At 42.0% G+C, this 26,515-nt stretch overlaps 1 protein-coding gene across 1 annotated transcript; it reads left to right on the top strand.

The window, feature by feature from the left end:
• The first annotated feature begins 2,648 nt into the window (after positions 1 to 2,648).
• LOC129824979 (gamma-aminobutyric acid receptor subunit rho-1-like) lies at positions 2,649 to 21,632 on the top strand. The gene is made up of 10 exons (XM_055884586.1): positions 2,649 to 3,053; positions 13,422 to 13,472; positions 14,089 to 14,195; positions 16,229 to 16,296; positions 16,455 to 16,678; positions 19,455 to 19,537; positions 19,665 to 19,805; positions 19,930 to 20,082; positions 20,281 to 20,477; positions 20,674 to 21,632. Exons 1-10 carry the CDS (start codon positions 2,944 to 2,946, stop codon positions 20,965 to 20,967), a joined length of 1,428 nt encoding a protein of 475 aa, XP_055740561.1. The 5' UTR covers positions 2,649 to 2,943; the 3' UTR covers positions 20,968 to 21,632.
• The last annotated feature ends 4,883 nt before the right edge of the window (positions 21,633 to 26,515 follow it).

The following is a 26,515-nucleotide window of genomic DNA, read 5'->3' as shown; positions in this document are numbered from 1 at the left end:
TGGGCTTGTGTGGCCTATCACTTTGCAGCTGACCCTTTATTGCTCTTAAACGTTTCCACTTCACAATAACAGCACTTGAAGTTGAACGGGGCAGCTCTAGCAGGGCAGAAATTTGATGAATTGGAAGCAGGTAGCATCCCACGTTGAAAGTCACTGAGCTTTTCAGTAAGGCCATTCATCTGCCAATGTTTGTCTATGGAGATTGCATGACTGTGTGCTCAATTTTATACATCTGTCAGTGACGGGTGTGGTTGAAATAGCTTTATTCACTCATTTGAAGTTGTGTCCATGTAACCGATGTGAAATGTCTAGCTAGTTAGCGGGGTGCGCGCTAATATCGTTTCAATCGGTGACATCACTTGCTCTGAGACCTTGAAGTAGTTGTTCCCCTTGCTCTGCAGGGGCTGTGGCTTTTGTGGCGCGATGGGTAATGATGCTTCGAGGGTGACTGTTGTCAATGTGTGCAGAGGGGCCCTGGTTCGAGCCCAGGTAGGGGCAAGGAGAGGGACGGAAGCTATACTGTTACATCCACATAATTTTTTATATATAGTGTATTTCCACCAACCATTTTGTTTGTTTGGGTTATTTTTGAAGGCTTTAGGGTCAACATGACGGATAAACCAATGGTGTCTAGAAAATGTAGTATTTTCTCCATATTTAAAAATGTAAGTAATTAATGAAATACAATAACTTAGAATATTCACATACAGGTTTTGTTTTCCTTGATCATTAATTTTAAGAGTTTGTCGGCAAAATCTATTGTTTCATCAATATCTTATGTGCATGTAGCCTATATAACGACATGTTTTATGTACAAGATGTATATTTGTATAGACTACGCCTAATATACACTGAACAAAAATACAAACGCAACGTGTAAAGTGTTGATCCTATGTTTCACGAGCTGAAATAAAAGATCCCAGAAATGTTACATATGCAAAAAAAACTTCTTTCTCCCAAATGTTATGCACAAATTTGTCACACCCTGATCTGTTTCAACTGTCTTTGTGATTGTCTCCACCCCTCTCCAGGTGTCACCCATCTTCCTCATTATCCCTTGTGTATTTATACCTGTGTTTTCTGTCTGTCTGTGCCAGTTCGTCTTGTTTGTTCAAGGCTACCAGCGGTTTGTCTCAGATCCTGGGTTTCCACCAGTCTTGCGTTTTCCTCTCCCTCCTGGGTTTGACCCTTGCCTGTCCTGTCTCTGAGCCCGCCTGCCTGACCACTCTGCCTGACCCTGCCTGCTGTCCTGTCCCTTTGCCCAACCTCTGGATTACCAACCTCTGCCTGACCTGAGCCTGCCTGCCGTCCTGTACCTTTCCCCCACTTCTCTGGACTATTTACCCCTCCCTGCCTTGACCTGTCTATTTGCCTGTCTGTCTATTTGCCTGCCTATCGATTTGCCTGCCTGTCTATTTGCCTGTCTGTCTATTTGCCTGCCCCTTTGGGATGATTAAACTATTGGTTATCCGACGTGGGTCTTACCTTCATAGCTGATACTAATTTGTTGACATGTTAGTGAGCATTTCTCCCTTGCCAGGACAATCTATCCACCTGACAGGTATGGCATATCAAGAGGCTGATTAAACAGCATGATCATTATACAAGTGCGCCTTGTGCTCGGGACAATAAAAGGCGACTGTAAAATGCCCAGTTTTGTCACACAACACAATGCCACAGATGTCTCAAGTTTTGAGGGAGTGTCTAATTGGCATGCTGACCCATTGTCGTGCCATTCATCCGTCGCCATTACCTCATATTTCAGCATGATAATGCACAGCCCCATGTAGCAAGGATCTGCAAGGATCAATTCTTGGATCCCAATTCTTCCATGGCCTGCATACTCACCAGACATGTCACCCACTGAGCATGTTTGTGATGCTCTGGGATCAAAGTGTTCGACCACGTGTTCCAGTTCCCGCCAATATCCAGCAACATTCAACAGCAATTGAACAACGTTCCACGGGCCACAATCAACAGCCTGATCGACTCTATGCGAAGTAGATGTGTTGCGTTGCATGAGGCAAATGGTGGTAACACCGGATACTGACTGGTTTCATGATCCACACCCCTACACTACCTTTTTAAGGTATCTGGGACAACAGAGGCATATCTCTATTCCCAGTAATGTGAAATCCATAGACTAGGGCCGAATGAATTTATTTCATTTTGACTGATTTCCTTGTACGAACTGTTTATATTTTTGTTCAGTATAGAATAGAAGAGGCATTTGAATTTAATTTAATTTAATTCAATTATATTTCCTTTCATTCGAATTGCAATTCTGTGTCCTGCTTGAATTGAAATCTCTGAGCCATTCTCAATACAATTCTGAATTGAGCACAACCCCGCTATCAATATGGTAGTATGAAAACAATGAGTGGACATTATTGTGAAAACAAAGGATAGCCATTGTTTAAAACGATTGTCATAGGATTTACTTTATGAAATGTTTTACTGTATTTATTAAAGATGTTTGGTAGAGGGCATGTTAGCCTAGTGTCAGGTGTTCTGAGGCCCACATGATCATTTGAAATAATTCCCGCCCTATAATAATATCATATAATGTGCTCAATTACGTAAATATGTTAGGCTAGGGACAGAACTGCCTTGTAGCCCACTCTCGCCTTTTAACCTGAGCTAACAGATCTGCTCTTGAGAGCCGGAAAACTGGACGCGCTGCGCTATGCTCACACATATACGATGGGGAGAACATCTGAGCCATCTGACGTGGAAGGATTTATAGGTTTAGGCGAAATTGCTTTCCCAACAGTGAGATTAAATACCTCGGATGTTTCAGTGTGTATTTGTGTCTATAGTATTTTGGCGCGAACGGTACCAGGGATCATGCCTGAGGCACATAAAAAGTTCTCACTGTAGCCTTTATTTTATGAAACTAGACTTTTGGACAACTGGGTCCAGAACGCTGTCAGTGTGGACACTATGCCCACGGATGTCCTCCTACTGCTGCTGCTACTTGCCTCGATGGTTGGCGCATCTGTGAGGTCGGTTGGTCCAAGGGGGCATGTGCTTCAGAACTACAGACAAATCAGGTAGGCTACATGATTGATGTGTTTGAAATTGTCATAGACTAATATCAATCACCACAGGCAGCACTTGATGTGTATTGCAAGATGCTCATGGACATGCATAGGATATGCTAATGAATACTGAGAATTAGGCTCTATTGTGAAAGTGTACTTGGCTGCTTCTACCTCTGCTGTGAGTATTATTGGCGGGTACATTTTGGGCAGGTAAGCAGGACAAAAAGCGCGGGGGGGCTGTAATCTATTTGTGCTACCACCAGCGACGCTTAAAATGACAATCACTTTCCCTCCCTGCTGTAAGTAGCGTCATACCATTTAGATGAGATTTAATAGACTTCAAAACAGAAATTCATCTGAAATTGGTTCATATGCTTCTCTGTAGGGGACCTTTATATATTCAAATTAATGGATTATATAGGGTATATACACTAACGGTCAAAAGTTTTAGAACACCTACTCATTCAAGGGTTTTTCTTTATTTTTACTATTTTCTACATTGTAGTATAATAGTGAAGACACAAAAACTATTAAATAACACATAACAAATCAAAATATATTTTATATTTGACATTCTTCAAATAGCCACCATTTGCCTTGATGGCAGCTTTGCACACTCTTGGCTATCTCTCAACCAGCTTCACCTGGAATGCTTTTCCAACAGTCTTGAAGGAGTTCCCACATATGCTGAGCACTTGTAGGCTGCTTTACCAACACTCTGCGGTCTGACTTCACTGAGCACTCCTTCACTCTCCTTCTTGGGAAAATAGCCCTTACACAGCTTGGAGGTGTGTTGGGTCATTGTCCTGTTGAAAAACAAATGATAGTCCCACTAAGCCCAAACCAGATGGGAGGGCGTATCGCTGCAGAATGCTGTGGTAGCCACGCTGGGTAAGTGTGCCTTGAATTCTAAATAAATCACAGACAGTGTCACCAGCAAAGCACCCCCACAACATAACACCTCCTCCTCCATGTTTTAAGATGGGAAATACACATGCGGAGATCATCCGTTCACCTACACCGCGCCTCACAAACACACTGCGGTTGAAACCAAAAATCTCAAATTTGGACTCCAGATCAAAGGGCAGATTTCCACCGATCTAATGTCCATTGCTCGTGTTTCTTGGCCCAAGCAAGTCTCTTCATCTTATTGGTGTGTGATCCTCAGACCCCTTGTGAGACCATATGCTGACACATGCACATTTGTGGCCTGCTGGAGGTCATTTTGCAGGGCGCTGGCAGTGCACCTCCTTGTACAAAGGCGGAGGTAGCGGTCCTGCTGCTGGGTTGTTGCCCTCCTACGGCCTCCTCCACGTCTCCTGATGTACTGGCCTGTCTCCTGGTAGCGCCTGCATGCTCTGGACACTACGCTGACAGACACAGCAAACCTTTTTGCCACAGTTCGCATTGATGTGCCATCCTGGATGAACTGCACTACCTCAGCCACTTGTGTGGGTTGTAGACTCCATCTCATGCTACCACTAGATTGAGAGCACCGCCAGCATTCAAAAGTGACCAAAACATCAGCCAGGAAGCATAGGAACTGAGAAGTGGTCTGTGGTCACCACCTGCAGAATCACTCCTGTTTTGGGGGGTGTCTTGCTAATTGCCTATAATTTCCACCTTTTGTCTATTCCATTTGCACAACAGCATGTGAAATTTATTGTCAATCAGTGTTGCTTCCTAAGTGGACAGTTTGATTTCACAGAAGTGTGATTGACTTGGAGTTACATTGTGTTGTTTAAGTGTTCCCTTTATTTTTTTGAGCAGTGTATAATGAGGAGGGAATTACTTGAATTAGATGCTGGCATGATGCATTTAGACTATAGCTGTTCACATCCATTGCTATTTGTGATGAAGCTCGCCCTATATCCACATTCTTAGGTATAGGCTATTATTGTATAGGATATTCCCTTGTTGACCTGAATGGGTAAATTCATATTTAAAAGTTTGTGCTGGGAATATTTATGAAAATGTCACTATTTCACAATTCTGTGTGTATTGAGATGTGCCAGCCTGTGTTATTTATGTAGCTGGAATTGGATCCTGATGCCTACTGCATTATAGAGGGTTCTGTTTGGTTGATGCAAGGTGCGTGGTTCGAAAAATCACTTAATCAGATTACGTAACCTACATTTATTGTTATTGTTGTGGCTTTGCTACCTGAAGGTTATCCGATTGGAAAGCAGAAGAGCAAAATCTCATTGTAATTAAAAGTGATTTTTAATACATTAATGATGTCACCATGTTGATTTATAGACTAGTAATTTGCTGCATTTGGGCTACATCTAGTACAGTTTTTCCCAATTCCAGTTCTCGAGTACCCCCAACAGCACACATTTGTGTTTTAGCCCCAGGCAAACTCACCTGATTCAACTCACTTGAGGGCTTGATGATTCGTTGACCAGTTGAATCAGGTGGACTTGTCTGAGGATACAACAGAAATGTGTGCTGTTGGGGGTACAATTAATGGACATTTTTGTAGTGGTTGATACATTTTTCGTAAGAGAAAATAGAGTCTGAAATTTCAAAGTGGAAATTACATACCTTTGAAACCTTTTTAAACCTCAAATACACTACAATTTTTTTTATTTCACCTTTATTTAACCAGGTAGCCTAGTTGAGAACAAGTTCTCATTTACAACTGCGACCTGGCCAAGATAAAGCAAAGCAGTGCGACACAAACAACAACACAGAGTCACACACGGAATAAACAAACATACAGTCAATAATACAATAGAAAAAGTCTATACACACTGTGTGCAATTGAGGTAGGATAAGGGAGGTAAAGTTTAACATTTCCCATTCAGGTCAACAAGGGAATAACAAGCCTTTATTTTCTGAAACTGGACTTTTGGACTGATTGCAGTTATCCTGCAACAGGGTGATCAAATTAAGATCCGACATCTGTAGTTCAATGTGGCTGTGCACGGGTATGCCATGCAGTCGCCTATGTGGTGCTTTGAATACAGCTGGCCCCTGTCCAGTCACATAGGAAGGACTGTAGTTAACTTTTCCCTGCAGTGCTTCTTCACTGCAACCCTCACACCACATCATGTCGTGTCTCAATGCCCAAGGACTAAAGAGACAGCAGGTTTTCTAGTTACATCAGTGACCTTCTGTAGGAATAGATGTTGGTCGCAGCACGTTTAGCCATCGGCATGGCTTTTGCCAAGTGCTTGTCCTGACCAATCACATCACTTCCTTTCCCAGTCCACCTGGCACCTCACACGCAGGACAAACTCCTCATCGTATTGACCCAATGTATTCAAACTTGTGTGAACAGGCACTGTCTGTGTGTCTTGCGCTGTATTGCACAAATTACACTGCACAAATGAGGGCCCACAGTCCATTTGGTTCTAAAGATTACACTGTACTATGTTTAAATAGCGATGATCTCCTGTAGGCCGTGCGTTGATCCTTAGATATTGCATCAATTCACATTTGATGTGACAGATGTCTGCTTAGCCACAAATGGATGTTCTGGCCTCACCCTTATCGTGGTGGACCAATCCCGTAGCACAATGGACCGGCAGGGGAACTCAGTGAAGATCATTGCATTACTGACGCAGTCAGCGACTGCCTAAAACAATCAAATCAACGAGACTGTCATGTTATTTAAAATCCCAGAGGCATCTGCTGAGAGAGTTAAGATTACGTTGCCTCCTGAGGCTTATTGAGAAAGAATTTAGCAGATTTGTGTACACCTTCCACCTTTACTTTCCATTACAATACCTAGAAAGGATCATAGTCCAATATTAATCCTCTCTGACCTTGTGAGAAGAATATGGCATTGATTTGATTGGAACTGTTGATGTGGGTGATGATTCCAGTGGTTTTCTTATTTAAGTAACATGATGTTTGAAGCGTTACTTGAGATTTGCAGGTCAAAATAGGAAATGGCCTCGCACATCACTGTCGGCTTGTTTTATGATTTTTAGGTCAACCACCTTGGAGGAGCTTCACTCATGCCTCTCTTATTGCCACTAGAGTTCTTTCTACCGAGGCTTTTCGTTTTAAGACCAAGCTTAAGCTGCTTGGAATGTTTTATAGCTTTGAGTATATAGGCATTACGAGCCCGATTCAGACTTAGGAAATGTACGTCTTTCCTACGCAAGCTTTCCTATGCACTTCTCAATAGTTGGTATTCAGATTTACCTTGTGCAGGTATGTAACAGGATTGGCAGGCGTGGTGCTCTTGCGCACGCTGAATACACGCTGAATAAATGTAATTAAACCGCTGAAAACCTCCCACATCCCAACAGATTTTCTCGTGGAGTTTTCAGTACATTCAGTACGTTTTTTAGTACATTTATCTAAAGCCATCCCTTTAAATTTGGTGTACCTTTAATCTTAATTTTCTCAACAGACTGACTAGAATATATGGAGAGAACGGTTCAGAATATTAGGGATCAATGGAAGAAAGCCATGTAAACACATGCATATTCATCTCCTTTTCAGCACCAGTTGGTAGATTTAAAAATACTCTGATCTTGTATATTATATTGGGTTAGGAACATATTTATGAATAATACAAAAACAGGTTTGGAGAACCTTTACGCACTAAATATATTTGGTGAATCAAAAATACAGTGGTTTGATTCATCCTGAAAGTTGCATTGTTCAATTGTTCAATCAATGAAATATTGGAAGGTGAGGAAAGTGTACAATAGGGGTTGAACGGTAGTCCTATAAATCTACCCTAATAGTCTTTACTATAATCATGGAACTGTGATGACAACGGTCAAGTAGTCGGGAACCATGCGCCAGTCTCCAGGTTTAAACTTCTATGTGTGGTCTGTGTTCCATAATGATTCAAATAGGCTACATGTCCCAAATTATTGCACAATGTTATTATACTATTGCATCGAAAGTGACAGTGGAAAGAAAGGTCAACTAATGATGTAATGGAATGATGGAAAATGTAAAGAAACTAACACTAAAGTGAAATAAAATCTAGAACCTAAAATGATTCTTCAACTGTCCCAATAGGAGAACCCTTTGAAAACCCCTTTTTGCTTCCAGGTAGAATTATTTTGGTTCCAGAGGGTTCTACATGGAACCCAAAATAGTTCTACCTGGAACAAAAAAAGTGTTCTACATGGAACCAAAAAGGGTTTTCCTATTGGGACTGTTATGCTGATGAAGGAGGACCCAAAAGCGACGTAATAGAAACAGAGTCTTTATTCCAGTTTTAAACAAACAATGATGTTCCTGGATATATCAAAGGTAATCCAAAACAGGAAACTGAAAACCTCTTGTCAGTAGAGAGGAACGACTGGAGACGCGACCCCAGACTGCAGGTCGCTTCAGGAAGGCACAGACGGTAGCTGACATAGACACCTGCTCACACGCAGCATCTGACAAATGCAAAAACACAACAGGGCGGAACACGGACACAGAGCAGCTAACCTCAAACAAGAATCCGACAAAACAGAAGCGGAAAACAGAGGGAGAAATAGGGACTCAAATCAGAGGGCAAAATAGGGGACAGGTGTGAAAGAGTAAATAAGGTCGTTAGGAGAATGAGAAACAGCTGGGAGCAAGAACGGAACGATAGAGAGAGAGAGCGGGAGAGGGAAAGAGGGAGGAGGAGAGAGAGAAATAGAAAGAGAGAAAGAACCTAATAAGACCAGCAGAGGGAAGCACAGGGACAAGACATGATGATCAAAGACAAAACATGACAGGGACAACCGAAGAAACCTTTTGGAACCCTTTTTTCTAAGAGTGTATAAGTGACGGTGGCTACCGAGAGTGGCTTAAAAAAACATTTAAACAGTGAAAGGTCCAGGCATATAATTTATACATTCTAGAAATCATAAATCAACTCAGTAGATTTGGCACTATACTGTCATTTGCACATGGCTATACAGAAGCTTATAGCTTGGATCTCCAAATTTCATCCAGCATTTTATAAACTTCACGGTGGAACAGTTGATATGCTGTTATGCTTCAGTTGGCTGCCATACAACCTGAAGTTGGGGAGAAGAAAATTCAGGACACTAAAATTAGTATGATATGTTATATTTGGTCGGTATGTCGGCATGTATTCATTTGTGGATGTCCATCATTCATTTCGTATGATATGTTATGAATTAAAATGTGTATGATAGTTCAATATGTTATGAATTTGCAATACACATGATATGAATTCCAATTTTTGGTGGCTAATGTTAGCTATGCATTAAGGTTAACTTTTTTTACCTTTATTTAACTAGGCAAGTCAGTCAAGATCAAATTCATATTTTCAACTTAAGCCTACTGCCTTGTTCAGGAGCAGAATGACAGATTTCTACCCTGTCAGCTCAGGGATTTGATCTTGCAACCTTTTGGTTGCTAGTCCAACGCTCTAACCACTAGGCTACCAGCCACCCCTGAGGTTAGGTGTTAGGATAAAGGGTTAGGGTTAGGGTTAGCTAACATGCTAAGTAGTTGCAAAGTAGCTCAAATGCTAAAGTTGTCCTTGATGAGATTTGAACACGTATGCTAGACGTTCACGTTATACGTCCACCCCACCCTCCTTTCATTTTTACCTTAAGTAACCTTCTTTCTGTCTTATGTAGCCATACCAAACGTAACATATCATACTCATTTACGTGTCTCAGATTTTTGTTTACTATGTTACTTCTAGTCTATGAGACCAGCCTGTGCCATGTGACTGGTTTTACAGTTGTATCCAGCTATCATAAGGTACAACTAGAATGTAGCCTATGGAGAAAGCATTCAGAATGGAGATCAACAAAATACAGTCATCAAAACATATGCATATCTCAGTTTCGGGAACCCATGCATAGATTTAAAAACACTCTGATGTTTCACAATATGCAGGTTTAGGGAAGTTTTCATGATCCCTTGGCAATCATGGAAAAATGGGTTGAGAGTCTTTACGCACAAAAGAAAAGGAAAAAGGTGGTTTGATTCATTTATAGAATTGCTACATTCAGTTCTTCAAACCATGGTAATGTTGGAAGATTAGTGTACATATAATTATTATAGGGAGAATAGTGTACAATACCCTGGTCTATTGTCCGCACTCGCCATAGAACTGTGTGATGACACAGTCAAGTTTTGCGTCATGCGTCAGGTTCAGACTGCTTGGTGTGCACTTATTATGTCATTTTTTTACATTAAATATGGTAAACTGTTAGTGATCCTCAGCAACAACCACCGTGACAGCATTTACAGAAGAAGAAGAATGAAACGAAATGTGGACTATACCAACTGAAGGGATCCAACAGTACATTGACAGTTAAATATGTGTGGATATTAAGCCTACTGACGGACGACATTGAAAGTGGCTAATATTTAACATGATAGAAATAGGAAACAGAAAGTCTGGATATATAATTAAAACATTGGAGTGTGACCAAATGTTAGATTTTCTGCGACTGTCATTGCGCAATGCATCATCACATTCAGATATACCCATTTGGCTTGCGTCTCCAAGTTTCATCCCTTGAAGTTAAAAGGCAGTACAATTTAAATTCTGCACAATGGCACATTTCATAAACATCACTGTGGGAAATTTGAAATGTTAATATGCTTTAGTTTGCTGCCATATACTGTAACTGGTTTCACATTTGTCTCCAGCGATTATAAGTTAAAATAGATCTAAAACAATTTTCATTTTTATTTTGTGAGAGAAAAATTGGCTATTTACCTGATTTGTTTGATATTAATAGTTAACAATTAATACTTAACAAATAGTAAGACATTTCTGTTCTATTAATGCTGTCTTTCTGTAAAGGGATGGTTTCCACTCTAGCTTCCTGCAGTTAGCCTGGGCATATGTTCAAGGAAATGGGTTTTGATAGATATAACTTGAGCTGACAATGACTTTGTGATAAAAACCTACAGCTGGCATTCCATAGACAATATGTGGTGTGTGTGACCCGAGATAAAGATTTTAGAACAATCCCTCATTGTTTCATCTTCATCCTGGCATCTGGGAAACTAAGCCGGGTTGGGGGTAAAAGAAAATCCGTGCAGATAACCAGGAGATGAACCCAAGGTGGCTTATGATGCCCACCGATCAGCATGGGAAGGGTGGAACCAGCCCTGTATAAGCATTTTTAGGTCTCCTATATAAGATCTCAGTTTTTTTCCTTATCAGTTAAGATCTCGGCAACACACTCAAGAGGGTGGGGTCGACGGCTTCATTATTGCAATAATTCATCGATATTAAATAAAGATGATAGTTTGAAGAACTGACAGTCTCTCTCAGTATGAATTTCCATGACAATTTACAATCCCCATATCCAAACAGCTTACTAATTTACTTCGCTCTTATCAATAGCTCTTATCAATTTGTAAATTACAGTGCATCTATCTGAAAAAATAAAGTATATATTCCACTTGGAATCAACAGGTTGCTCGACCTTATTCATCTTTTCATCACTTAAATGTGGTGGAATTATGAGAGAAATAAGTCAAAGTCAGAATGTGGCATATCTGTAGACACACCTTTGTCATACCTCTATTTCTGTGATCTCCACCCTGAACGAATAGCCGGTTGAAAAGTGTTACCTCATGCCTAAATTCAAGGTCAGAATACGTATAGTGAGAAAAGTGCATAAAAAGGGAATTCACTTCCATTTAAGCATGCATAACTCAAAGGGGCTTAAGTTATTGTCAAATTATATGAAACTATATTGTTCTTCTACAAAGAAGGTTGTCTTAAATTGGAAATTCATTGCAAATCATAAATGGACCAAATCAGTCAACCTCTGACCTGACGGATTCTAAAGCAAGGCAAAAATTATTCTGTAAACTGAATTTGCTTAATGTCTTTCTGACATCAATTATAGAATAAAACATGTTTTATGCAATGTACAGTACCAGTCAAAAGTTTGGACACACAAAACTATGAAATAACCCAGAGTTACCTCTGCTGCAGAGGATAAGTTCATTACAGTTACCAGCCTGAGAAATTGCAGCCCAAATAAATGCTTCACAGAGTTCAAGTAACAGACACATCTCAACATCAACTGTTCAGAGGAAATTGCGTGAGTCAGACCTTCAAGGTCGAATTTCTGCAAAGAAACCACAACTAAAGGACACAAATAAGTCGAAGAGACTTGCTTGGCCCAAGAAATACAAGCAATGGACATTAGACCGGTGGAAATTTGTCCTCTGGCCTGATGAGTTCAAGTTTGAGATTTTTTATTCCAACCGCCGTGTCTTTGTGAGACTCAGAGTAGGTGAACGGATGATCTCCGCATGTGTGGTTCCCATCGTGAAGCATGGAGGAGGAATTGGGAGGGTGTGAGGGTGCTTTGCTGGTTACACTGTCTGTGATTTATTTAGAATTTAAGGCGCACTTAACCAGCATGGCTACCACAGCATTCTGCAGCGATACACCATCCCATCTAGTTTGCGTTTAGTGGGACTATCATTTGTTTTTCAACGGGACAATGACCCAGCACACCTCCAGGCTGCGTAAGGGCTATTTGACCAAGAAGGAGAGTGATGGAGTGTTGCATCAGATGACCTGGCCTCCACAATCACATGACCTCAACCCAATTGAGATGGTTTGGGATGAGTTGGACCGTAGAGTGAAGGAAAAGCAGCCAACAAGTACTCAGCATATGTGGGAACTCCTTCAAGTCTGTTGGAAAAGCATTCCAGGTGAAGCTGGTTGAGAGAATGCCAAGAGTGTACAAATCTGTCATCAAGGCAAAGGGTGGCTACTTTGAAGAATCTCAAATTTGGATTTGTTTAACACTTTTTTGGTTACTACATTATTCCATATGTGTTATTTCATAGTTTTGATGTCTTCACTATTATTCTACAATGTATAAAATATTAAAAATGAAGAAAAACCCTTGAATGAGTAGGTGTGTCCAAACTTTTGACTGGTACTCTATATGTTATGAGGGAATCATATCATAATTCCCAGATTAAGATTATTTCTAGAGAAAAAGATTACATCAGTGAAAAGATATGGCAGAATACCCTTTGCCTTTTAATCCCTTAGGTCAATGCTAAAGTAGTGACTCCTCTAATAGCCTGGAGAATATTCTCCTAAAGAGCTTCTAACCTGCACACTCAAATTGAATGGTGCTCAGTAGTCCTAGCAGCTGCCTGGACAAAACAAACATGGAAATGGCACCCTATTCCCTATATAGTGCACTACTTTTGACCAGGGCCCTATCCTACTGTACTTCCTACTTTCAAGCAATGCTTTAAGCAATGCCCTGGTCAGCAACACTACCATCAAGTGGATGAATTGCTGGTGCAAATTGATGGTAGTGTTATTTTTTGAAGATGTCTGAATGCACATGGGACTTGGGAACAACTCTTCTGATAGGCTGTTTGAATGGACTGTCATGTTGATACCGTGTCCTTTAGATCCCATTTTTCTTGTTTTTCTTATAGATTCAAAAGAGAAGTACCACTGACAGTAAAAGGACATCAAAAGGTTGGCAGGTAAGAATTCTTAATCTAAATACAGTCTCACTGACATAGAGTTTAGTCCAGAGGATCTGATTAAGCAAAGCAACTATCACCACTGGATTATTTACTTGGTTATTTTCATTTAACAAAAATATAAACGCAACATGCAACAATTTCAAAGATTTTACTGTGTTAAAGTTCATATGAGGAAATAAATGGACAGTATAACTTTAGTACGTCCCCTCGCCCCGACCTCGGGCGCGAACCAGGGACCCTCTGCACACATCAACAACGGTCACCCACGAAGCATCGTTACCCATCGCTCCACAAAAGCCGCGGCCCTTGCAGAGCAAGGGGCAACACTACTTCTAGGTTTCAGAGCAAGTGACGTAACTGATTGAAACGCTACTAGCGCGTACCCGCTAACTAGCTAGCCATTTCACATCCGTTACACGCTCATGACAACTTGTCACTCATTGTCATACCAAACATGTTTGGTTTGACAGTGACAGCAGTGGAGTTGGCAAGAGCACAAATAGATCTAGGACAGAATAGTCTTGACAGTATGCTAGAGGTTCAGAGACAATGAAAATAAGTGTAATTTGAAACAGTTTGTTTCATTAGTCATGTTTTTGTCCCCTCCTCGCAGCACTATACTGAGAAGAATTCCAGATATCACCAAAAACACCATGAGTAATTCAGAACAGCTCTTAAGCATAAATGATCACGACTTCACAATGAGGCCTGGCTTTGGAGGTGAGTTTTTTTTAACAGTGCTTTATTGTGAGCCGTACAAATCTATCATTATCATCATCATCCAACTGTACAGTTCACCGATATTTTCTGACATACTTTCAATTCTTACTTAAATCAGGATTTATCATTAAGTCGTTGTTAAATCGTGCATTGATGTCGATGACAGATTTTCTGAAACGTTACAGCTGTTTTACTCAAGTGAAGATATAGGCCTTTATCAGTTCTCATAAGCGGATATTGGAAGCGGATGTACACGATGTCTCGTGCTGCAGTGTGCCTTGAATTGATGAGATAACCAACTGGGATTATGTCTGCTGTGATTAATTACACAGTGGTAGCACTAGTCTGGAGCTCAGGGCTTCAATAACCCTTCTCTGACTTCTCTAATCTGAAGCCTTCTTGGGACCCAAATCCAGCTACTGCTTACTGGTGGATTCATCCCAAAACACCAATAAAAGGGGATAAATTGGGATGTAATTGAAGTCCAGAAATGATTAAGATTCCAGAATAATCTATACAGACAGTGAATTGGAACAGACGTAAACATAAAAAACGCAGGGTAATAATTCCGCTGTGGTGTTTATTAAAGCCAGTGAATAGTTAATGTGTGATTGCTCCATATGATATGACATATTTTACAGCATACTGACTCAACCATGGATTAACAATATAAATCAAATCAAATCAAATGTATTTGTCACATACACATGGTTAGCAGATGTTAATGCGAGTGTAGCGAAATGCTTGTGCTTCTAGTTCCGACCATGCAGTAATGTCTAACAAGTAATATAACCTAACAATTTCACAACAACTACCTTATACACACAAGTGTAAAGGAATGAATACGAATATGTGCATAAAAATATATAAATGAGTGATGGCCGAACGGCATAGGCAAGATGCAGTAGATGGTATAGAGTACAGTATATACATATGAGATGAGTAATGTAGGGTATGAAAACATATAAAGCGGCATTGTTTAATGTGGCAATATATCCGATATATCATCTTGTGTGAATCTGCACTTGAGCATATAACAACATTGCCTCTTAGTACAAAATTATGTGGCAATGTAGGCTCTTATAACTGAGTCGTATCTTTGACTGTTTTACATTGTGGTTATACGTACATACAGTACCTTTCAAAAGTTTGGACATACCTACTCATACTCATCAAGCGTTTTTCATTATTTGACTATTTTCTACATTGTAGAATAATAGAGAAGACATCAAAAGGATGAAATAACACATATGGAATCATGTAGTAACCAAAAAAGTGTTAAACAAATCAAAATAGATTTTAGATTCTTCAAAGTAGCCACCCTTTGCCTTGATGACAGCTTGTGTGTTTTTTGCAGGGCTCTGGATGAAAGGGACTAGAGGAGAAAAAGCTCATTGTTTTTAATAGAATTGTCTAGATACACATGACCCTTATATACAGCTTCATAATCCAGACAGTTTAGTATTACAGCATTTTTGAAGTATAATTTTAGATAGCTATTGACCTTTTGTTTTTGTCTGTATTTAATTATGTACTGTCAAGATTACCCGATAATTAACTATATAAGTTATTTAAGGAAACGAGTTACATAAATGTTAACATATCTGATTGGTTTTGTTATAGTGCTGTCAAATAATATATATATTTTAATCAAGTTAGTTGCAGGATTTGCTTTGATTAATCGCGATTTCTGTGATTTAGGATTTTAGGATTTTATATAAACATAAGAATATTGATATCTTGATTTTGTTCAAAGTAGCGGTAAACTAAATCCAGTAAATTGATAAAGCACACTTTCTTTCATTTTTAACCTCAATCTTAACTTGTTTTGACTTCACATTGTTGTTTTTAGCTGTATAGATTTATGTAATTGGGATGTTTTCAGTTTATTTTGAACACTGTTTTTTAAATGAGTGCCCGACATTTTTCAAAATGGACCTCAAGTTAACTGATTAACTGTGACAGCCCAATGGAATTTGTTTACTTATGTGTTTCCTTTTAATTAAGTTAATTTGAGTTGTGTGTCTTTGCAGGACCTGCTGTTCCAGTTGGCGTTGATGTTCAGGTAGAAAGTCTGGACACGATCTCAGAAGTTGACATGGTAAGTGGTTCGATACTTTCTGTGAGCTGTGATGTAAACCAAAATAAAGCATCCAAGATGCATAGATCATCCATGATTTGATGATATGGAAAGAAGAAGGCAAGACAATATGTGATGGCTCTGTTGAAATACTAGCATTGTCATGCTTTGTGTTTCAGGACTTCACCATGACCCTGTATATTAGACACTACTGGAAAGATGAGCGCCTCTCTTTCCACAGCACCACCAATAAGAGCATGACCTTTGACGGGCGGCTGGTCAAGAAGATCTGGGTGCCAGACATGTTCTTTGTCCACTCCAAGAAGTCCTTCACACACGACACCACCACAGATAATGTCATGCTGAGAGTCTACCCTGATGGCAAGGTGCTCTACAGCCAAAGGTAATTCACCTGGTCAGAGTCAAACTTTAGTTTTGTTCTCAGTTTAAAGCATACTGGTGTAATGGAAGAAGTTTAGTGAAGCATACTTCTGTGATGATGAGTAACCTTGCCTGAGACTGGAAGACTTGATAATAATGGATTGGATATATATATATATATAGCATCTTTCTACCTACTGAAGTACTCAAAGTGCTTTACATAGCATGGGAGAAACTCACCTCATCCAGGGGCATCTCTAGCCTTTTGGGGGCCCTAAGCAAGATTTGGTTAGGGGACCCCCACCTACATTTTACATACAGGAGCATTTACAGTAGGGTTAAGTGCCTCAATCAAGGGCACATAGACAGATTATTCACCTAGTGGACTAAGGGATTCAAACCAGCAACATTTCAGTTACTGGCCCAGCGCTCTTAACTGCTGGGCTACCTGCCGCCCATGGGGCTCTGGTCAAAAGTAGTGCAATTAATAGTTTTCCAACTTCCGAAAAATACATTTTACTGGGCCCCCTCTTGACAGTGGAGAGAAATATTTTAGATTTAAAGTTAATTTCTTGCAATTCTACACATTTTGCCATTGGGTAGAGAACATTTTGCGGTTTTATTGCTAATTTCCTGCAATTTTCTTGCAATTTCCTGTAATTACTTATGCCATGCTAACATGATTTGAGTGAGAATGACTAACGAAATCAATGGGGGCTCCCTGGAGATCTGGGCCCCTGGGCACGTGCCCTGCGTGCCTGTTTGGTATTTGGGCATGATAGCTGGCTAGACTAAATACCGATCTAAGAATTGTTAGATGACATGGCCTGAGTTACTGTCAGTGACAGACATAATAAGAGAAAAAGTAATTATGCACACATTTTGAAATTGCACCTGCTTTATTCTACTATTCTTATTCAAATGTTTTTGGTCAGGCCCCGTAGTGGCCGGGGGCTCTACGCAACCGTTTATGTTGCTTATGCCAGGAACCAGCCCTGACCTCATCCACCACCAAGGCTTTAGCTAAGCAGATACCCTTGTGAACTGTAGTGAGTACAGTAGCTTGTTACGTAAAATTAATCCAGAAAAAGCCGACAAATGATGGGTGAAATCTAGTTTGCTAGGTCTGATCACTATTTGTAATGGAATCAACTGAAGAGAAGTGTGTGGTGTTGTAAACACTAGTCTTTGCCAACTGGCAATTTACCCCCAAAGTGATTTCATTACGCAAATCACATAGCTGCCAGATGAGGCAGGCTAAATTTAAACCTTCCATTCTTGTTCTTTTTTTTCTTTTTTTTTTTACCCATGAGCAATTTGCAAATGAAAAAGTGCTGTCATGCTGTTATTGTGGGATCTATATCCTGGCCAAGTGTGTCTATATATTTAACTTGACCAAATAGACATGCAGTTTGTCTCATCACAGCATCATTTATTGAATGTGGTGATGACCTGTTTGTCAGTAAAGTATAGGCAAGCTGCAGGAAGAAAGTGAGTTTGTAATTTTAGTGAGTAATCAGAATGCTGGACCCAAGAGAGGCACTGAATTTGTAATCCACAGGTGGTCCATTTGAGAGTTTAGTTAGGAAAAGTCAATATCAAGATGTCTGTGTCAGTAGCGCCCTCTGCTGGCAGTCAAAACACACTGCATACAGTCTTCTTGACACCTGTGGACACGGATAGTCATTAACACTTCCATCACTGGTGGAGTCAGCGATCATGCTCCCAAAACTCTGGTTTTGGGACTGTGAAGTCTGCCCTGGTAGACACACAGGCCGTCTGTAATCCCAATCTTGCGGTGGATTATAGGATTTCTCTGTCATTACGGATGTATAGGATTTGCGGAGGGACAGGGTGGTGTGTGTTCTACTTTAGATACAATGCAGGCTCATCATTAGGGTTAATCTCTCCGGGGGTTGGAACCAGAGATTTGACAGACAGAAACAGATTGGGAAGGGGATTAAATACCTGTTTACTATACGTGGACCTCCCTCCCAGAGGATCCCGTGTAGCAGCGGGTCTCTTCTATACTGAGCTGGATTATCTCCGCTATTTTCATGCATTCATCCCTGCACTGGGGGCTCCAAATCTCTTTAAACAACGGACTCTGTGTGTACTGTATGTGTCTGAAATATGATATACAACAACACATATTCCCCCACATCCCCCAGCCCCAACCTATTTCTCGTTGTATTATTGTATCTACATTACTCAGTGTATTTATTGACCTGTAGGACAGTCCTTCCAGGATTCTGCGATCTGAACAGTATTATTATTATAATAATTGTAACAATTCCCGCATATTATGTGTGGGCTTGTTAATTTGACCAATCACTGCACTAGTTCTGCATAAAACAGTCAAATCATCGCAATATTAGCGCCTGCAACTGAACCAGCACTGCAGTACAAAAAGAGGGATCGCAATTTCAAACAATCACCGCACATTTACCCCATAATATGGTTCAATCAAGCCACACATCAACACACTTTTTCTTTTGTCAGTGCATTTTCATGACAAATTGGACAAAATCAGTTCATTTTGCCATGCAAAATGTCAGCACTGCTGCAGCAAAATCAAGCATTTTTTGTCTGCAAAATATACATGTTTTTTCCTCTGAAACCTGGAGAACTACTCATCTTAGACTGAGTGCCAGTCTGTTTGTGCTAAAATGTCAACTCCTTGTCACTCATTGTCATGGCAAACATTGGCTTCACAATGACAGCAATAGCGCTGGCAAAAGCACAAACAGATCTGGGACCAGGCTGTACTCAGCTGTCTGTGTTGTGTTCTCATGCAGGGTGACAGTGACATCAATGTGCAGCATGGACCTGAGTCGCTTCCCTCTGGACACACAGACCTGCTCCCTGGAGATCGAGAGCTGTGAGTCTCTGCCCTTTTGACTCTCTCTCTCTCTCTCTGCTGTCAAATTCAAATATATAATATAATGCACCTGTTCATAGACTGTTTCAAGTGGGCGACACTGAACAGCATGCCCCTTTCTTTTCAGATGCGTACACGGATGACGACCTGATGCTCTACTGGAAGAAAGGGAACAATTCCCTGAGTACTGATGAAAATATCTCCCTCTCCCAGTTCCTTATCCAGGAGTTTCAAACCACCACAAAACTAGCCTTCTACAGCAGCACAGGTACAGCACTGAAGGCTGAAACAGCACATGCTGTTCACTGTGATTTATCAAGGTTGGGTTTCTGTTATGCTAATACAATGCATTGTATATAACATATGTAATAATGTTATCCTCTTCCCTCCAGGCTGGTACAACCGTCTGTACATCACCTTCACCCTGCGACGCCACATCTTCTTCTTCCTGCTCCAGACCTACTTCCCCGCCACTCTGATGGTCATGTTGTCCTGGGTGTCCTTCTGGATCGACCGCCGGGCCGTACCGGCCAGGGTTCCTCTGGGTGAGTTAGCCACTAGTAGTCCAAGATTTAAGTCAACGCTTGTTTCGAAGCTTGTTACGATTCTGTCTTCTACAGTGTTCATGTTTCGTTATTACAAAGCCTAAACACCACTGATATTCTGCCTTCAGTAGTATATCCTGCTGTGTCCCTAAGTTTTGACCTTTCTGATCAGACGTTGTGTGTTGTACTGTGCTCCAGGTATCACCACGGTGCTCACCATGTCCACCATCATCACTGGAGTCAACGCCTCCATGCCCAGGGTTTCCTACATCAAAGCTGTGGACATTTACCTCTGGGTCAGTTTTGTGTTTGTGTTCCTATCGGTGATAGAGTACGCCGCAGTGAACTACCTGTCTACGGTGCAAGAACGGAAGGAAAAAAAGCTACGAGAAAGGGTAAGTGCCATCTTAACAAACCGTGAATCCAAAGTGTCAGTTTCTCAGTGTGTAAAATATGCTCTGGGAAAAAGTTGACCATTTTAAAATTCCTCTGGAAAAAGTGTAGGCTAGATGTATACAGTATGTGCTTGTCGGATGGAAAATGTGGGTACTGTAGCTCGGGATCAAACCCATTATCTGTGTCTGTCTGCAGCTGCCCTGCACCTGTGGCATGACCCACCCGGGCATGATGGGTAGCTACAGCGAGGAGGACGTCAACAACACGGGGAACTATGACTGTATGCCTGAGGAGAACGGCGCCATGAAGCAGCAGAGGATGATGGTCCATCTGGACATTGAGGAAAACAACCAAATCACAGGACATGTGGGCTCCAGTGCCTACAGCAGCATGTGGGTCGACACCCACGCCATAGACAAGTACTCCCGGGTCATCTTTCCTGGGTCGTATACTCTGTTCAACATCATCTACTGGTCCTGCTACCTCTAAAGATGCACAGAATGGAATGAAGGTAGTTTTCCAGATATAGAACCTTCAAAATACAGAAAGTGTCACAGTATGTTGCAGAACTCTTTATACTGTGACACTTTCTGTGTTTTGAAAGTTCTATATTTTGAAAATGTGATTGCTGACATGCAAAACATTTTGGGACTGTATCAACAGTGGACTAATGCAAATACCAAAATATAGTTTTTGAGTGGTATTTTCCTTCAAGTGAGGGAACAAAGCTATACCAAATAATTTCTGTGACAATAAGTACATTATTGTGCAGTTTAAATGAGAGTAGCATCCAGAATTGCATGTCTAGGCAACTTTGTAAAACGTAAATGCAATGTCTATGATAACAGTGTCCAAATGGTTATTTCAAACTGTGCTATATAATTTCAGGGTATCATTTTGTATATTTCGGTTTCAAATGGACCATTACACCTATTTTAATTGTGTTCCCCCTTTTCTGGATATGCTTGAATATGTATTGAATAACAGAATTGAATACAGTGTTTTAGCATGAATCTGTTAACTGGTTAAAAATTATTCCATGCATTTCTTTCAGTTTCTGCGCACCCATCTCATTTATTTGAGTGTTTGATTCAACATGTGGGACAAGTTATTGAAATTTAAATTTTGTCATTGATTTAAATGTTTTCTTCTAATGGCTGTTTGTGAATTCTGTACATTATTCTTACATTTAGTAAATAGGCTAAATATTTCTTGCTTTATCCACCTAGATATGAGGATGACAGCTTAATTCAAGTGCAATGAAATCTACTGGACTAACAGATTGAAGAAAACCCGAAATATTATTATCAGTAGACTTTTGTCAGATTAATTATTACATTTCCTGAATGGAGATATAAAAGTTAGGGTTACTTGCGTAACCTTGGTTCTATGCTAAAATGAGTGAGATGGGATTCACGGCTCTATGGGCTTGAAGAACCAATCACGCATCATCTGTTGGAGACAGACAGGTCAAGTGGCGAATGAGGTGAGCCCCTCTCCCCCTCAGGAGGTTGAGAAGATTTGGCATTGGCACTCAGATCGTGAAAATGTTCCACAGCTGCGCCGTTGAGAGCAACTTGACTGGCTGCAACACCACTTGATATGGCAACTGCACCGCCCTTGACTGCAAAACGCTACAGAGGGTGGTGCGGACGGCCCACTACATCCAGGATCTCTATATCAGACGGTGTCAGAAGAAGGCCCCAAAAAATGCCAAATACTTCAGCCCCGAAGCCATAGACTTTTCACTCTGCTACCCTCCGGCAAACGGTACCAGAGCATCGGCTCTTGGACCAACAGGCTTCGAGACAGCTTCTACCCCCAAGCCATAAGACTGCTAAATAGTTCATTAAATGGTTACCCGGACTATCTGCATTGATCTGCATCTTGCACTGACTCTATGCACACCTGGCTTCGGAGAGCATGTCTGACATTTGAATATAGCCAACTCCCATATCTCAGAAATGCTCTCTGAAGCCAGGGTAGTCCCAAGAACATCACCCCCTCAGTGGCTTCAACAGTGAGGAAGTATACACCAACGAAGATGCAGTGACATCCAGAAGGTAAAAACGTAATAAACATATGAGGTGTGGTCTAACATGCCATAACACAAATCTCCCTTAAGGAAATGCCTTACAACAGTGCCCAAGAGGTAGCCATACCTCTGGTGGAATGAGCCTATTTTAGTCATTTAGCAGACGCTCTTATCCAGAGGGACTTGCAGTTAGTGCATTCATCTAAAGATAGCTAGGTCTGGAACCCGGGCTGTAACCCTTGCAATAATTGTTTTTAGGGGGTAGATCAGCTTGAATATCGCAGATACAAAATAATATACAAATAAAAACCTTGCTATTATATTCTCCAATAAAATAGCCTTCACTATCCAAAGGGGGGATAGACCTTGCAGGGAGGCTCCCAGAAGTCACAGAGGTCATTGTCGTTGTAGCGCAATACTCTCACCTCTTCCAAGCAAATGCGCAAATTGCATACTGGACATAAACGGTGGAGACGCTATTCTTCCGTAGAAGTGCAGGGCGGCGGGTGGAGAGCCATTAACTACATTTTAAGCGAGACAATTTTAATTGCCACTGTCCTTAGGCATAAAGGCGGGTTTGGGTAAGAATGTTACCCTTGATAACCCTGGGGCAAACTGTAGGCATGAATGGTGGACTGCATGCAGCTCACTCACTCACTGTGCGGATGTAAGTGCAATCCGCAAAGATGTCTTGAATGAGAGATATTTACAGTGGTTCAAAAGGTTGCTGTGAAATCAGCCCATGCACAAAAGACAGATCCCAAGATGGGGCTAAAAGCGTGGAGACTGGGCGTAAGCGATGCTCTCCCTTCATAACAGAGGGTGTTTCCGTACTGTGTTGTCCTCGACAGGCAGAGATAGCGGCTGAATAGACCTTAACAGTGAACTGGTTTTCGGCCACACCACCAAATGTATCCTCTCACAGGCCAGGTCCAGATGGCCATGGTTTCTTGGTGAGGGTGTAAACTCTCTCTACCCACCTGGGTCGAAAGATCCCTGCGTAACGGTAGTTGTCAAGACCTCAGAGCCTAACCAGAACCGCTAACCAGAGCCTCCCTGTCCATCGAGGGGCTAACAAGATGAGGGATAATACTTGTTCCCTCACTCTGTTTAGAGTGGGGAGTATCAAGCATAGAGGAGGAAAAGCGTAGAGAATTACCTCTTTGCCAAGCGTGTGCCAGCGCGTCCAATCCCAGTGGTGTATATCCTGCTATCGCCAAGAACAACAGACAACACGTCTTTGTGCTATGTGAAGAGATCTACGGCGGCTAGACCGTATCACTCCCAGATCTGGTTCACCACCTGGGGATGGAGTCTACCCGTAACAGGTTCCCTCTGGACAACAAGTAATGAGAGGAGTCGTGCGTAATGAGAGGAAGTGTGCCCTGCTCCACAGTCTTGACAGCTAGTCTGTGTCGATGCAGAGAGCTAGTGACACCCTGGTGTGTTGATGTATGCCACTACAGTCGTATTGTCTGTCCTGAAAAGGATATGATAATATCGAAGGAAGAGCAAAAAGTTTATCAGTTAGAATAAGACACTGTCAGCAGTTCAAGGTCATTTATAGTGTGGCAGAGCTGTGGGGACCCTCGTGAACTTCACCCCACCCTGTTCACGATGACACTACCCCTAGGGGAGTGCGTGAGAAGAAGATCGAGGGGCTCTTCCAGTTACGGAGCACTGAGAGACAGTCTGTGACAGTGGAGGAAGGGGAGGACCATCCTCCTCAGTGAATTTCATTTATTTATTTATTTAGTGTAACATTTAAAAAGTTAGCCTTTTTAGATAAAACGATACTAAATATATTCACAAATAATTGATTCAAACACTGTGTTTGCAATGAAGGTCTACAGTAGCCTCAGCAGCACTCTGTAGTGTAGCACCATGGTGTAGCCGGAGGACAGCTAGCTTCTGTCCTCCTCTGGGTACATTGTCTTCAATAGAAAACCTAGGCAGCTTATGGTTCTCACCCTCTTCCATAGACTTACACAGTAATTATGACAACTTATGGAGGACATCACCAAGCCCATCAGAGCTTTTGCAGCATGAACTGACATGTTGTCCACCCAATCAAAAGATCAGAGAATGAATCTAGTACTGAAAGTATAAGCTACAGCTAGCTAGCACTGCAGTGCCTAAATGTGTGGTGAGTAGTAGACTCAAAGAGAGAGAAAGACAACGGTTTTGAACAAATTAATCTCTTAAAAAAAGAAGTGCTGCACCCGGGAGGAGGCAGGTCGGGACACGAAGTGAACTGTTGGATGCCCCTCACTGCCGCTGGAGACGTACCCCTAGGTCGGACGTCCATTCTTTCCCCCAGGGAATTAAGTGTGCGGGACCACATTGAGGCAGCAGCGAAGGACTGCTTCCACCGTCGGCCTCTGTTAGGAGAGTCGAACTAAGAGTTCGCAGCCTGCTGCATTGCTGAGGGTTTTGCGTTGCAGACAATCCTGGTGCCAGCGTGTTGCCCTCTCCCTACCGCAAGGCCTTGGCTCATGGAAGGGGAGACCGGGTTACCACGTTACCCAGATCTGGGGGACAAGCAGAAGTTAAAGGCTTCGCCTACCGTACGAAATTCTTGTGTACCGTTTATGATGGCGACAGAAGGCCTAAACAGTTCCTTCGGTGTGATAGGACTATGGAGGAAATCTGCCTTTTTCTTGTCCGAGAGGCTGGACAAGTTGAGCCACAAGGCTCCACCACCGCAAGGCTCATGGCGCGCCCACAACCTTGTATGACGACTCTGGGGGCCCGGAGGTTGAGATCTGCAATGACAGATCTCGTCCCATAGGTACTGGATGACTGTGCCTTTGCCTAAGATATTGCCTATCTCTAGCAACAAATTGGCCTGGTAAGCCAACAGTAGGGACGTTACGTTCAATGCCCATACAGAACGTGCCGCAGATATGTAGACCTTATGGAATATGGAGGCGGTGAAACGCTTCAGGGAGAGCAGTGCTGGTCATTGACGAGGCACTGGGGTTGTGGTGGTTAGCCAGTGACGGCTCGACCACCGGCGGCTTTCCAAAGCCCTTGTCCTCCTCCACGATCTTGAGTCTGACCACTGTCAGTCTGCAGACATCGATAAGTCCGAATCTGTCACTGGGTATCCTAGCTCCGCTGAGGTAGGAAGAGGGCCTCAAGCCTGGGGCTTCCTCTTTCCCCTCTTCTTCCTCCGGGAAGATGCCAGTCATTTCCTCGCCATCAAACTTGTTGATGACAAGGTCCCCTTCCCCTTCTGCAAGCTCATCAAACAGCGGTTTGAGGTCCTTTGGGTAACTCTCTGCTACCTCCACCCATGTGGGTTGAGGTTGCGGGGTAGCCTCCTCGCCTGCAGGCTGTGAGGGTGATAGGGCCCACGAAGGGACTGCTCTACACAGCCTTCACCTGGGGGCGGTCTTTGGAAAGTCCATACTGTGCACAGGGAGCACGGGAAAGCGAGTGCTGACTTAGCATGTTACCCAGCTTAGCTAAGTCTTCCGGCAAGAGCTAGCTGGTTGTAGTGTTTTTAGCTAGCTTTTGCGCTAGCTAGACAAGAGACGGGAGCTAGCAATGTTACTTTTGCAGGTAGTAATGCTGGTGTGTTTAGCTAACTTTCCAGCGAGCCTTGCGGCGTGGGCTAACCAAGTCTCGAAAGCTAGCTGTATACTCAAAGCAAAAAACTTTCCTTTTGGTCAGTACTCAACACCATCGACAGGAGCTGAGGCCCCACGTTTGGCAGTGTTAACTTCACTGTTCGCTTCAGTAGGAAGACAGTGATCTAGTCATGCAGAAGACAGCTTTAGTGAGCAGTCTCTTCCGCAAGGAAGATAGGCGAGAATGACCAGTGGGCGGGCGAATGGCGCCTTATAAGGAGACCTGTCTGTCTCCAACAGACATTGTGTGATTAGTTCTTTGAGCCCAGTGAGCAGGCGAGGAAAGTATTTTAAATTGTACCTGCTTTTCCAATGCATTTAGGCTTATCCAATGCCACATTGATATGACATCTGCTTGGAATTAAGC

The sequence above is a fragment of the Salvelinus fontinalis genome, chromosome 27 (genome assembly GCF_029448725.1).
Source record: "Salvelinus fontinalis isolate EN_2023a chromosome 27, ASM2944872v1, whole genome shotgun sequence".
In the NCBI taxonomy this organism is placed as follows: Eukaryota; Metazoa; Chordata; class Actinopteri; order Salmoniformes; family Salmonidae; genus Salvelinus; species Salvelinus fontinalis.
Note: the sequence above shows the minus strand (reverse complement) of the source record. Positions and strands in the feature narration are given on the sequence as shown.

Bases quoted from the DNA above. Each gene is read 5' to 3' on its own strand.
- LOC129824979 (XM_055884586.1), top strand. From the start codon at position 2,944: ATGCCCACGGATGTCCTCCTACTGCTGCTGCTACTTGCCTCGATGGTT. The intron at 19,806-19,929 runs GTACAGCACTGA...TCTTCCCTCCAG, and splicing joins AGCCTTCTACAGCAGCACAG to GCTGGTACAACCGTCTGTAC. The intron at 20,478-20,673 runs GTAAGTGCCATC...GTCTGTCTGCAG, and splicing joins AAAAAAAGCTACGAGAAAGG to CTGCCCTGCACCTGTGGCAT.